This window comes from Carassius auratus, chromosome 44, assembly GCF_003368295.1.
Source record: "Carassius auratus strain Wakin chromosome 44, ASM336829v1, whole genome shotgun sequence".
Classification (NCBI taxonomy): domain Eukaryota; kingdom Metazoa; phylum Chordata; class Actinopteri; order Cypriniformes; family Cyprinidae; genus Carassius; species Carassius auratus.
In genome coordinates, this window is record NC_039286.1 from 9,002,593 (window position 1) to 9,016,655 (window position 14,063).

The 14,063-nt window shown below is 38.6% G+C and overlaps 1 protein-coding gene and 1 pseudogene across 2 annotated transcripts; one reads left to right on the forward strand and one right to left on the reverse strand.

Annotated features, from left to right (window-relative positions):
• Positions 1 to 171: 171 nt before the first annotated feature.
• On the reverse strand, positions 172 to 3,606 carry LOC113061994 (chromatin modification-related protein MEAF6-like). Of its 2 annotated transcripts, none has more exons than XM_026231494.1 (6): positions 3,457 to 3,605; positions 2,852 to 2,967; positions 2,678 to 2,765; positions 2,493 to 2,538; positions 1,427 to 1,616; positions 172 to 258 (listed from the first exon to the last, which is right to left on the reverse strand). In XM_026231494.1, exons 1-6 carry the CDS (start codon positions 3,544 to 3,546, stop codon positions 225 to 227), a joined length of 564 nt encoding a protein of 187 aa, XP_026087279.1. In that variant the 5' UTR covers positions 3,547 to 3,605; the 3' UTR covers positions 172 to 224. The 2 variants fall into 2 exon arrangements, with proteins under 2 accessions (XP_026087279.1, XP_026087278.1); XM_026231493.1 differs by lacking the exon at positions 172 to 258 and adding an exon at positions 957 to 1,058 and having other exon boundaries at positions 3,457 to 3,606.
• Positions 3,607 to 4,012: 406 nt separating this feature from the next.
• On the forward strand, positions 4,013 to 12,145 carry LOC113061943 (O(6)-methylguanine-induced apoptosis 2-like; annotated as a pseudogene).
• The last annotated feature ends 1,918 nt before the right edge of the window (positions 12,146 to 14,063 follow it).

Consider the following 14,063-nt stretch of genomic DNA (forward strand, 5'->3'; position numbering starts at 1 on the left):
ATGCAACTAAAAAAATCCCCACCATGTCTATGAGCTCCACAAACAAAATGCAGCTGAAAAATAAATGCAAACCAAACAAAAGCCAAAAAGAAACTGCAGCAACATCTGCAAATGCTCAGGTAGAAGCAAGCGTCACAGCATTCTTCCACGTGATGTGGACGACGGCCCTACACAGCTAATGGACAGAAGACACGGGAGTGAGAAACAGGAAGTAAAATTGAGACTTACTCAAAGTCATAATCAAACATGCCAGAAGGGCTGAAGGGAGCAGCGGTAGGAAGGAAGAGAGCATCAGAGGTTAGTGCACTACACTGAGCAGCACATCAGTGCTACAGTCCACTACATAGGGTGTGAATGTGTGGTTAGTAGTACACTAGATGAACAAGCTCAACAGGACAGATACTATCGAATCCTCTCTAGGGTGTTAGCAAATATAGGACCCTAACTAGTTCTCATCTATTCATCTGAAGTGATTCTGGATGCAACCATCCATTTCCAAAAGAAAGCCAGAAAGACCAGAGAAATGGGTTTTGAAAAGCAATTAAAGCTTGTTGACCAGCTGAGATATGTAACAGACATTAAATTATTAAAATGTGATTAATTAAAATTCATTAAAAAAATTAATTCAAATATAGTTGTGTTTAACATTAAAACAAAAAATGTGTAATTTTTGTGCTTACATTTTTTTTTGCCCTTTTCTAAAAAAAATCCAATATTTCATTCATCACATATTCATTGTGGCAACAAATTGGTTTATTTGTATGACAATAAAATAAAAAATTGCAGGGGTCTGAATTTTGTTTTGAAGAAAAAATACAATGCATTATGTATTTCCCCCCCAAAAAAAAAATACTGACAACAGGTCACTATTTATTTCATGAAAGTTCATTTTAAGGTTAAGGTTCATTTGAAACACTTTTTTGCACTATAAATGCAGTAGGAGCCACTCTGGCTGAATCAAAGTAAACTAACTTCTCCAAATCTTCTTTCTGTCCATCTAATCCAAACACAGATCTGAAAATTGAGCATCTTCTCTAATCAAACCGGTCTGAAGTGAACTAGAACAGAATCAGATTAACATCAGGAAAGAGTAAGAGTCTTTAGGCTGGATCTACACGAAAGGAAAGAGCAGATAAATATGCTAAAAAAAGAGAAACCAAAGCAAACTCAGCTGAGCAGGAGCCACAGCATTATGAAACTGAAGTAAAACCCTCCGGTTTGGGAAAAGATATGTGGCTGGCTACAAAATCATCTCTGAATATGTTTATTTATAACTGCTCCAATATTCACTCAGTCCACAAGACATCAAACATTTCACAATCAAATAACAGTCTGTTTTAATTAGCACTAGAACAGCCAGAATGAGTTTGTAAGTAAAGGACCATTTTATATCCTGGACCCCAAGGGCCTGCTGGAGATCAGGTACCTGTGTCTGTTCTTGTTCTTGCGTTTCTTGTGGCTGCTATGGTGGCTTGCAGAAGACGACGAAGCAGCTTTCTGGGGTTTCAGGTCCTGCAGGGCTCCATCTGCATCCTCTGTGTCTTCCTGGCTGGGTTCGTTTTCCTGGTTTTGGAGATCTGGGGATGTGTCGCTCTCTGTTCCGCTGCCTGGTTCACCTAAGAAGGCAGAAGAAAAGGAAAGCTTACAAAAGCCCCTTTCACACTGCGATTCCGGAAAATACACGGGTAATGTGTCACGGCAATTGTTCCCGGGTCGCCAGATTTTGCCGCTTTCACACTGCCAGTGATTACCCGGAATATGTGAGTGCATTCACACTCAATCCGTAAAGGTCCCGTAACGACACGTGACATCAGGGCGTGACGTGTAATGTATGAGTCGAAAACGTTAGGCACGTTATACTTTCACTGAAGCTGCCGAACGATCTCAGCATCAGCCCGAATACTGAGGAACTAACTGATCTCTGCTTTGTTACAGTTTGCACATATGTTTTTTTCCGCGAGCGTTGATCTGCTTCAAAACACCTGGTAAAAGAGTCACGCGATAACGTGCGTCATCACTACGACAAACCCTTTTCGGCATTAGATCTGGCTTTTGTTCACACTGTGCTCGTTCTGGGACTTAACCCGGCAATGTTACTAGGTCCCCGACCCGGGATCAATCTCGGGACGTGTTTGCATTCACACTGAAGGCGACCTGGCAATGTTCCTGCAATTTTCCGGGTCTGACGTACAGTGTGAAAGAGGCTAAAATGATTCAAAGATTAAATCACTAAATACACTGATTCTCAGTAACTTACAAATCTTACAAAACAACCATCAAATTGACTGTTTATCATAACATAATATATGGGCATCACATGTACTATTAAAGGTTTTCAATTTTAATTTGACATTAATCAAATGCTGTCTAGGTAAAACAAAACTGTGTCCTCAGCTCACTAGGTTTTAAAACAAAGCCCTTAATACTTAAAGAAAAAATATATGACTTATAGAAATCTTTTGCAGAAACAAGAAGCATTAGATTCTACTCACGTTTTTCATTCATATGATCAGGAATTCCTCCAAGAGCACAAACAGCCTGTACGACAATCCACAAAACAGTTTAGATCATTTACTAAGTTATTGCTATATTTCTTCATTGTTATTTCTTACTTTTCTTTTACTTATTATACATGTACAAATAAGATATAAGTATATATTATATATAAAATACTGACCGCCACTGATGTGACGGAGGACTTGCTGAAAAGTCGTTCCGCTTCCTTGAACTTCCTATTCCTCCTATCCGTCTTGCTGTTTGAATTCCTGAAGTAGGAGAAAGATGATGCTAATCTGTACGTATTTAAGATTGATATACATCACTGAACCACATGAAGTCACATCACACTCACTTTTGATTGGTCAAATATCGGTCCCATCCTCGAATGATGTTACCATACATCTGAGTGTCCTCCAGGTAACTGCCTTCAAATGCATAAATCTGTCTTTCCAGATTCACCAAAGTCTCCTGTTAAAAACACAAATAACATTTAAGTTGCAGCTGTCAATCACTCATCACCTGCATATAATCATATTATAATAATATGAGTTCTCTGTGCAGTTCTACTTTCTTTGTTTATTTTGTAAACCGAATCTATGCACAAGTGGCATGCTTTTTTTTTTAAATAAATTGCTGTAACTTATACCGTTTTGCTGTATGTGTCGTGCATACAGAGCCACCACAACAAAAGCGGCTAACACAGTTAGCACGTTAGCATATATATACAGTAGATATACTAGAATATCATTTTGACACATGTAGTACAAATAGGGTAAAATAAGACTTTCTGGAGTATAAATACAAACACAAATTCATACATCGATTTTAAAATATTTACAACCCTTTATTTCAGACTCGTGTTTGTATGCTAACGCAATTACGGCTATTCCGGTCTCCTTTGGTGCCGCGTGAACATGATTTGTAGGGTTTTGGACATTTAGAAAGGAGCATTATTACCGCAAGCTCTTGTTTTCTCTTGACCAGCTCGGAGAGCTCTCGGCGGGTGTCGGGGATCTGCGGTGGAGTCGCTTTGGCGTGCATCGCCATGATGGAGCTGACTGAGCTACTCGTAGACCGAGAAAAGCTGAGATGGAGACCTCTGACTGCAGTACTGCGCTTGTATTCCGGTCCGACAGGGGGCGCGCGCTTCGCATCCAGAGCTGTTTTTATACAGTCAATGCTCCAGATAACAAAAATGTGTAAAATGGTAAAAATGTGTAAAAACCGGGCAGGGATTTTTTCAGTAGGATGAGAACTGTTATGCACCTTAACTGTAGAGGATTGCACGTTTTGGCGTTCGTATGAACAGAGAAACCTTACATCAAATTTGCGTACGATAAGTTTTAAGACAGGAATCATTTTATTAATTATAAAATCCTGATAAACTAGGGTGTATACTGTAATCCTAAAAATACTGTTATTTACAATATCCAAGAAATATATAACAGATTATTTAATTCGCATTTGGATAAAATTTAGACCTTTCCATGTGACGTACCCTCCTCCTTAACAAATGAAACGCGTGCGTGAACAGGTAAGCCACGCCTCCCTGGGTTTTCGCTCTGAGTACTATTTCTAGAGTTCTAGCCAATATGAACTCTCTTTGCCTTAGGCCACCATTATTAACATGGAGCGCGTTCGCGTCCCGCACAACAAAATCTCCGCCATTCTCGCGCTTTCTCCCGCTTTTTTTTGTCTTTTCTGTTATTTAACATGCACAACATTTAAAGCCACTGGCCACCAAGCGGCGACAGAGTACCTGTTATAAAAGCAACTTTCTTTGCATTAACTAATGTGGGCCCTGTTCCTATGAGAGCTCTCCGACCGCTGCCACAACGCCTGCTGAAGGTGAACCAAAAACAACTGATAGCAGCTCTCAGTGATATGTGTCGGGTCCCCGCTATAATAGCAGCAACATTTACAAATGCCTACTGAACAAGCGGGAACCCAGTGTGCCTGTAGCTTTCTCTATTTCAGTTTTATCACATGATAGAAAGTCTAAGGCCTTCTCAAGCCGAATGGCAAACTCATCTAATCTGCGGCCTATTATGCATCAAACTAAGATTGATGTAAAGACACAAAGCACTGCCATCAAGCTAGCACTTTTAAACATTCGCTCACTGAAAAATAAATCATTTCTAATCAATGACTTTATAACCACAAACAATCTGGATTTTATGTTTCTAAATGAAACATGGCTAGAAGACAGCTGCAGTGCAACAGTCCTCAATGAAGCAGCCCCTCCTAACTTCACTTACATGAGTGTTTGCAGGACTGTTAGGAGAGGTGGGGGTGTAGCTGCTCTATTTAAAGATGTCTATCAATGCAAGCAAGTGTCATTTGGTCAGTACTTGTCTTTCGAATATCTAGGGATTGTGCTGAAAGGTGCTCCACGCATTCTGTTTATTATTATTTACAGGCCTCCAAAATACTCTTCAGGATTTGTTGAAGAGGTCACAGAAATGTTATCAATAATTTCCTCAGAGTTTGACTGTTTTGCAATTGCAGGGGATTTTAATATTCACATAGATAATGCAGAAAACAAAACTACAAAAGAAATGATAACAGTTCTAAACACCTTTGACTTGATTCAGCATGTGCATGGACCCACACACAAAGGTGGACACACTCTGGATCTAATCATCAGTAGGGGTCTAAACATTTCATCCATTGTTATTAAGGACGTAGCACTATCTGATCACTTCTGTATTTTCTTTGATATATTGATCTCTGCTACCACTGACTCTAGATCGGTCTCTGTCAGAAGGAGATGCATAAACGAGAACACAAGTGTACTATTTATGGAGGCTATATCTTTAACACCAAGCATTTCTGCAGACTCTGTTGATATTCTCCTTGATTCCTTCAACTCAAAAGTTAAGAATGTTATTGATGATATTGCTCCAATAATAGTCAGTAAGAAAACAAACAGACAGAAATCAGTTTGGAGAAGATCAACAGCAGTTCAGACTATGAAAAGACAATGCAGAAAAGCAGAGCGGATGTGGAGGAAGACGAAACTTGAAATTCACTATAGCATCTATAAAGACATCCTTCATGCTTTTAATGTGAAACAAGCCACAGCTAGACAGAACTTCTTCTCAAACCTAATAAACAGTAACTTAAATAACACTCGTACTCTTTTGCCACTGTTGAGAGACTGACAAACCCACCAAGTCAGATTCCCAGTGATATGCTATCAGACAGCAAATGCAATGAGTTTGCTTCTTTCTTCTCTGAGAAGATCATAAATATCAGGAAGGCGATTAGCACATCCTCAAGTAATGCAGAGGTCAGACAGATTCAGCCAAAATCTCAAAAAGATACTATGTCTAATTTTGAAACAATTGATAGCAAAATTCTGGAAGACATAGTGCAGCACCTAAAATCATCAACCTGCTGTCTTGACACACTTCCCACATCTGTTTTCAAAAGTGTGCTTGACTGCTTAAAAGCAGATCTCTTAGAAGTGGTGAATGCCTCACTTCTTTCTGGGACATTTCCAAACTCCCTAAAAACTGCAGTTGTAAAGCCCCTCCTGAAAAAGACCAATCTTGATAACACAATTTTGAGCAATTTTAGACCAATATCTAATCTTCCTTTTATAGACAAAATTATAGAAAAGGTAGTTTTTAATCAGCTGAACAAATACTTAAACTCAAATGGATACCTGGACAATTTTCAATCTGGTTTCCGACCACATCACAGCACAGAGACAGCACTCATTAAGATAATAAATGATATTCGCTTAAATTGTGACTCTGGCAAAATATCGGTGCTGGTATTGCTAGATCTCAGTGCTGCGTTTGACACTGTCGATCATAACATTCTACTAGAGAGACTGGAAAACTGGGTCTGGCTTTCTGGGATGGTACTCAAATGGTTCAGATCATACTTAGAAGGGAGAGGCTATTATGTGAGTCTAGGAGAGCATAAGTCTAAGTGGACGTCCATGACATGCGGAGTCCCACAAGGGTCAATTCTTGCACCGCTCTTGTTTAGCCTGTATATGCTTCCACTAAGTCAAATAATGAGAAAGAACCAAATTGCCTATCACAGCTATGCTGATGATACCCAGATTTACCTAGCCTTATCTCCAAATGATTACAGCCCCATTGAATCCCTCTGCAAATGCATTGATGAAATTAATAGTTGGATGTGCCAGAACTTTCTTCAGTTAAACAAGGAAAAAACTGAAGTCATTGCATTTGGAAACAAAGATGAAGTGTTCAAGGTGAATGCATACCTTGACTCTAGGGGTCAAACAACTGAAAATCAAGTCAGGAATCTTGGTGTGATTCTGGAGACAGACCTTGGTTTCAGTAGTCATGTCAAAGCAGTAACTAAATCAGCATACTATCATTTAAAAAACATCGCAAGAATTAGATGTTTTGTTTCCAGTCAAGACTTGGAGAAACTTGTTCATGCCTTTATCACCAGCAGGGTGGACTATTGTAATGGTCTTCTCACTGGCCTTCCCAAAAAGACCATTAGACAGCTGCAGCTCATCCAGAACGCTGCTGCCAGGATTCTGACTAGAACCAGAAAATCTGAGCATATCACACCAGTCCTCAGGTCCTTACACTGGCTTCCAGTTACATTTAGGATTGATTTTAAAGTACTTTTACTTGTATATAAGTCACTAAATGACCTAGGACCGAAATATATTGCAGATATGTTCACTGAATATAAACCTAACAGAGCACTCAGATCACTAGGATCAAGTCAGTTAGAAATACCAAGGGTTCACACAAAACAAGGGGAGTCCACCTTTAGTTACTATGCTGCCCGCAGTTGGAATCAGCTTCCAGAAGAGATCAGATGTGCTAAAACACTAGTCACATTTAAATCTAGACTCAAAACGCATCTTTTTAGCTGTGCATTTGTTGAATGAGCACTGTGCAATGTCCGAACTGATTGCACTATATTTTCACTGTTTTATTATTATTATTTGTTTTTTTTATGTAAAATCATTTTCTAACTGTTTTTAAATGTTTTAATCATTTTAAAAGTTTTAAAATTGCTTGTTTTATTTTTGTTATTATTTTTCTTCATGATTATTTTACTTTCTTTTATGTAAAGCACTTTGAATTACCATTGTGTACGAAATGTGCTATATAAATAAACTTGCCTTGCCTTGCCTTGCCTACTGTATATACAGACGGCCCAGTAAAAACCTATTTTGGGGAAAAATGGACAACTGATGTGAAGCCAAGAGCAATTATTATATTAAAGGGGGGGTGAAATGCTATTTCATGCATACTGAGTTTTTACACTGTTAAAGAGTTGGATTCCCATGCTAAACATGGAAAAAGTTTCAAAAATTAAAGGGGGGGTGAAATGCTCGTTTTCACTCAATATCCTGTTAATCTTGAGTACCTATAGAGTAGTACTGCATCCTTCATAACTCCAAAAAGTCTTTAGTTTTATTTTATTCATGAGAGAAAGATAGTCTGTACCGATTTTTCCCGGAAAAACACGAGTGGCTGGAGGCGTGACGTGTGGGCGGAGCTAAAGAATCACGAGCGCCAGTAGGCTTTTGTTGAGAGCATTTGGAAGCTGTGACACCGTGAGGACAAAACCAACCAAAACAAACCATGGCTAACAGTCAGATTCAGTGTATATTTATGATCCAGAATCAGATCCCGAGGCTGAAACTGAACGAGAGCAGCAGCAGCAGCAACGACTCGCTCCGAGCGTGGCTCGAACCCGGGTCTCGGCATAGGAGGGGACGCACTAACAAGAAGGCAGAGATATCTGAAGCAGTTTTACTCACCGCCTGCGGTTCCAACACACGATCGTGGCCCTTTTTTGTTGGGATTGCATCATCCTTAAGAAATAAACGATACGCAAATCCGTCGTCAAACTGGGCCATGTTTGTAAAACAAGCATCTTCGAAATGCAGGGAACAAACACAAACACTTGCACAACTCCGTTGATGCTCTGTAAAAATAAACTCCATCCACTGGTCCCTTAATGCTTTTTTTTTTTGGTAATCTGTGCAGGGTTGTCTTGCCCTGGCAACTAAAAATACACTTCTTTTGTGACATTTCGCGACGCTCTCGCTCTGATCACTGAATGCCTCTGCTCTCAGTGCTCTGCTATACGGGAGCGCGCTCTTCCGGCAGACGTGCCCTAGGACCCATATAAGGAAATTCCGCTCCATCTAACGTCACACAGAGCCATACTCGAAAAAAAACTTTCCGAAACTTGTGACAAACCGGAAGGAGTATTTTTGGAACAGAAATACTCCTTCAAACATACACCTTAATTTTTTGAAACTTTGTCCATGTTTAGCATGGGAATCCAACTCTTTAACAGTGTAAAAAACTCAGTATGCATGAAATAGCATTTCACCCCCCTTTAAGTTTGAAGGAGTATTTCTGTTCCAAAAATACTCCTTCCGGTTTGTCACAAGTTTCGGAAAGTTTTTTTTCGAGTATGGCTCTGTGTGACGTTAGATGGAGCGGAATTTCCTTATATGGGTCCTAGGGCACGTCTGCCGGAAAAGCGCGCGCTCCCGTATAGCACAGCACTGTAGTGATGGGATTTATGGCTCTTTGAGGGGATCCGGATCTTCACGATCCGTTCCTTTCAAAGAGCCGTTCAAAAGAACGGCTCTTTTGGCTCTTTTTAAATATTTAGTCAGTTTTAAGAAGCCAGCTTGGGGGCATCTCAGTTTATCCTGGAAATAATCACTGGGAGGAATGATGAGGTGAGATTTGTAGTCAAATAATTAAAACTCAGATATGACACACCAATACTTATGTTATTCATACAATACCTACTCACAAATAAACATCAAAAACAAAGCTGGCTGCAATTAATTTCTGTGCAAAACAGCTTTTACTACAAACACTTCCACACAAGAACATTGTTATCACATCACACAAGAACATTTTGATAGAAAACAAAAAAATATTTAAAGTAGATAAAATTAGAATAAATAAAATGGAAATGTCTACATACTACATACTATTACTACTGTAAACTTTGCAAATAGGACATCAGCCCCTTCAAGTCAATGAACAATAAGTGGGCTGCAATGAATGTCTGTGCAAAACAGCTTTTAGTGAAACATTTCTATACAAGAACAGTATCACAAAAGAACATTTTAATGTTTTTAAAAGAACAAGTTTTAAATGAACACAAAATTCAATGTAAATAAATACATAGCAGTTCCTTACTTTATGGCTTTTTCTGCCTCTCTTTTTTTGTCCTTGGGCAAATTTAATATCATCACGCTGGGTGCGCCCCTCCCCCTATAACTGTTCTGTCTCGCGGAGGAGCTTATTTGAGTGCATCTGTGTGAAACACGCATAGGGAAAATGAATGACAGAAAGAACGGCTCCCCTCCAGCGCGACTCGGCTCCCATCGTTCATGTTTATGAGCCGTTCAAAAGAATCGGTTCGTTCGCGAACGTCACAACTCTACAGCACTGAGAGCAGAGGCATTCAGTGATCAGAGCGAGAGCGTCGCGAAATGTCACAAAAGAAGTGTATTTTTGGTTGCCAGGGCAAGACAACCCTGCACAGATTACCAAAAAAAAAACAGCATTAAGGGACCAGTGGATGGAGTTTATTTTTACAGAGCATCAACGGAGTTGTGCAAGTGTTTGTGTTTGTTCCCTGCATTTCGAAGATGCTTGTTTTACAAACAAGGCCCAGTTAGACGACGGATTTGCGTATCGTTTATTTCATAAGGATGATGCAATCCCAACGAAAAAGGGTCACGATCGTGTGTTGGAACCGCAGGCGGTGAGTAAAACTGCTTCAAATATCTCTGCCTCCTTGTTAGTGCGTCCCCTCCCATGCCGAGACCCGGGTTCGAGCCACGCTCGGAGCGAGTCGTTGCTGCTGCTGCTGCTCTCGTTCAGTTTCAGCCTCGGGATCTGATTCTGGATCATAAATATACGCTGAATCTGACTGTTAGCCATGGTATGTTTTGGATGTTTTTTTCCTCACGTTAATGTCACAGCTTCCAAACGCTTTCAACGCAAAAGCCTACTGGCGCTCGTGATTCTTTAACTCCGCCCACACGTCACGCCTCCAGCCGGTCGTGTTTTTCTGGGAAAAATCGGTACAGACTATCTTTCTCTTATGAATATAATAAAACTAAAAACTATGAAGGATGCAGTACTACTCTATAGGTACTCAAGATTAACAGGATATTGAGTGAAAACGAGCATTTCACCCCCCCCCCCCCTTTAATAATACATGTATTCAATAGTAATATAGATTTACCCGATTGGATCATAAAAATAGAATCTTCATTAATTTGTAAAAAAAAAAAAAAAACATTTATTTATTTTGTTTATTGGCGTTTGCTGATTAACGTTGTTTACAGTAGGTTATTTCAGAATGAGAATCCAGGGCCTGGTTCATATATCTCACATGCACCTGCTGAGGTAAAGAGAGAAGAAACAAAAAATGAAAATCCTGCACCAAATCAATATGATGTATGTAACTATGTATTACTCAGAATATATAACTTTTCGGCAGACATATACTATTGCTTTTTATCACAGCGAAATGTTTTAAAACAGCATTTCTTATAACAACACCGCATACTTTTGAATGGTAATGTATGTTTTAATTCATGTTGATGTCAGGTGTCTTATAGTGCTGTGGACAAAAATTCATCCGTTTCAGCTCAAAGTGCGTTCTGCTCTAAATCCAGACGGAGTGCCAGTGTCTCAGACAACTCTAAAGGACCCTCTCCCTGTGAGTAACTCGGGTTAAGATGAAGATAATTAAGTTAGAAGTGCAATGCAAACTGTTAAAACACTCCAGTAACAACATTATATGAAAACAAAGGAATATTGATGAGTTTTGTTGGCTTTTCAAGAAAGTGAGCATATGTTTGCATATGTTTGCATGTGCACATAAATACAACCACTGTACATATTTTAAATTCAGAAGTGAAATTAGGTATAATATTCATTGGAAAAGAAGAGATATTCCTGTGCTATTAATTAATTTGTTTCACATATACATTTTTAAAAGTCTCAGTCTACTCAAATCAATGTGCCAGACAAACAAAATAAATTACGGATTATGGATCTATCCATCTTTATATCATTATGTGAGTGACATTTCGCTTCAGAAGACGCCTCAGATATTTTTGAAAATATATCTTAAATAAAAACAGCTGCTTTTATCATTTATTAATTTTCAAAAGCAGAATAAGAATAGTCATGGAAATCTCTCAGATGTCTTGTTTTTCATGGGTTTTTCAGAGGATTTACTCTTGTATCTGTTGTTACCTACCCTTCCCTGGCCCGGGACATTATGACGCAGGTAACTACAATCGTCTGGCCAAACACCTTGTATCTAGTGCCATCTTCCTGTCTGGGACTAGCAGGTGGACACAAGACGAAAAAGGACAGGACTCACCTGGTCCCGGTAACACTTGTATAACCTTTACTTCATTTAAAGTAGTGTTGTTGTTTTTTTTTTTTATTGTTTAATTTACATAACAAGACAGGGAACCTTAAAGTAGGGTTTAACTGTAGCATTTTAACATTTATCATGTATCCATATACTGAATATCCTAAATCTCCTCCTCCCAAGTTTCTATGAACCCACGGCCCTTTCAAAGATATCATTCTTGTATAATCCTGCAAAAATGTGGATACCAGTTTAAACAAACTTAATTTGAAAAAAAAAAATAATAATAATAATTAAAAGTTTATACAGATAAATAAGATTTTTAAATGTTTTGTAATAAGTCTCTTATGCTCAGCAAGGATGCATTTATTTGATCAAAATTACAGTAAAAGCATAAATACTGTGAAATATTTTTTACAATTTAAAATAACTGCTTTCTATATTAATATTTTCAAATTTAATTTATTTCTGTGACACACAGCTGAATTGTCAGCATCATTTCTCCAATCTTCAGTGTCACACGATCCTTCACAAATCATTCTGCTGATTTGCTGCTCAAGAAACATTATGAATTATTATCTATATTATTACATTATCTACAGTATACAGGAAACCTTAATACACTACCATTCAAAAGTCTGAGGTAAGCATGATTTAAAATAAGAAAACAATGGATAATTTTATTCAGTAAGGATGCATTAAATTGATCAAAAGTAACTGTAAAGACATTTACAATATTACAACAACAACAACAAAATACATTTTAAATAAATGCACTGATAAATGTTCAATTAACTTTATACTCAAAAAATCCTGAAAATGTATCACAGTTTCCACAAAAAATATTAAGCTGTGAAAGCATTGCAACAAAATTGTTTTTAACATTGATAATATTAGGACTATTATTAAAGCTGCAGTAGGTAACTTTTGTAAAAAAATATTTTTTACATATTTGTTAAACCTGTCATTATGTCCTGACAGTAGAATATGAGACAGATAATCTGTGAAAAAAATCAAGCTCCTCTGGCTCCTCCCAGTGGTCCTATTGTCATTTGCAGAAATACATCGCTCCCGTTAAGAAACAACCAATCAGAGCTGCGGTCCGTAACTTTGTTTGCTTCGGGGGTACCGCGGCGGAGTAACCCAGTACCTTTGTGATTCTTCAGACATAAACAGAGAGAAGTAGTTCTGGCTATGATGTTCTTCCACATGACACAAGCAGTTCTGTTTATTAACCGCTTGAGCGGCAAAAGATACAGACTTCAGCTTTAATATCTGTAATGCAGGAGGCACGGAAACACAAGACAGATGATCCACTTGCAGTAGCCTTTATTAGGAGCATAAACAAAGAACTAAACACAGGGTACAAAAAACAAAACACAGCATAGCATCAACACCAGGAAACAAAAACTGACACCTTACAAAGGCAAACACAGAGGTATATATACAAGGTTAACAAGGGGGTGGAACCAGTGAATCACTATGACAACAAACAAGGTAGAACAGAATAACAGGAAGTGAAAACAGAAACACTGGGGACAGAAAACACTTCAACATAAAAGTCCTTGAACACAATACAGTGGAACACAGATTGGGAATCGTGACAATAACTGAGGAGCAAATCAACATATTAGAATGATTTGTAAAGGATCATGTGACACTGACAGTAAGTTGCATCAATAAATAGCATTTTAAATATATTATAATAGAAAAATAGTTCACATTATGATAATAGTTTACATTATTACTGCTTTTGCTGTAGTTTTGATCAAATAAATGCAGGCTTGGTCACTAAATGTATCAAAGCATTCTCAGAAACATGAAGCTGCTTTCTCTGTCTGAGTCATGTCTGAACAGCTGAAAGTCAAAGCAGACACAGCTGAGCTCCAAACCCTTGATCCCTCAGCCGCTGATCGTGGACCTGCTGGATGGGCAACATTATATTGTGAGGGATGTGCTTCAGCTGATCCTGGGTCAGTGGTGTAATACAGGGCTAGGAGCAGCTGTTGTGGGAGAGGAGGGTGTGGAGGTCTGCGCTCATCTGAACAATATGAAAATCTCTGAGGGGATTTCAGACGATCGTGACAGGAAAATGTCCTCTGGAGCATCAGGGAATGACCTCGGGACACGGTCAACATTACTTTTCGGCTGTTTAATACCACCTTTATCTGATT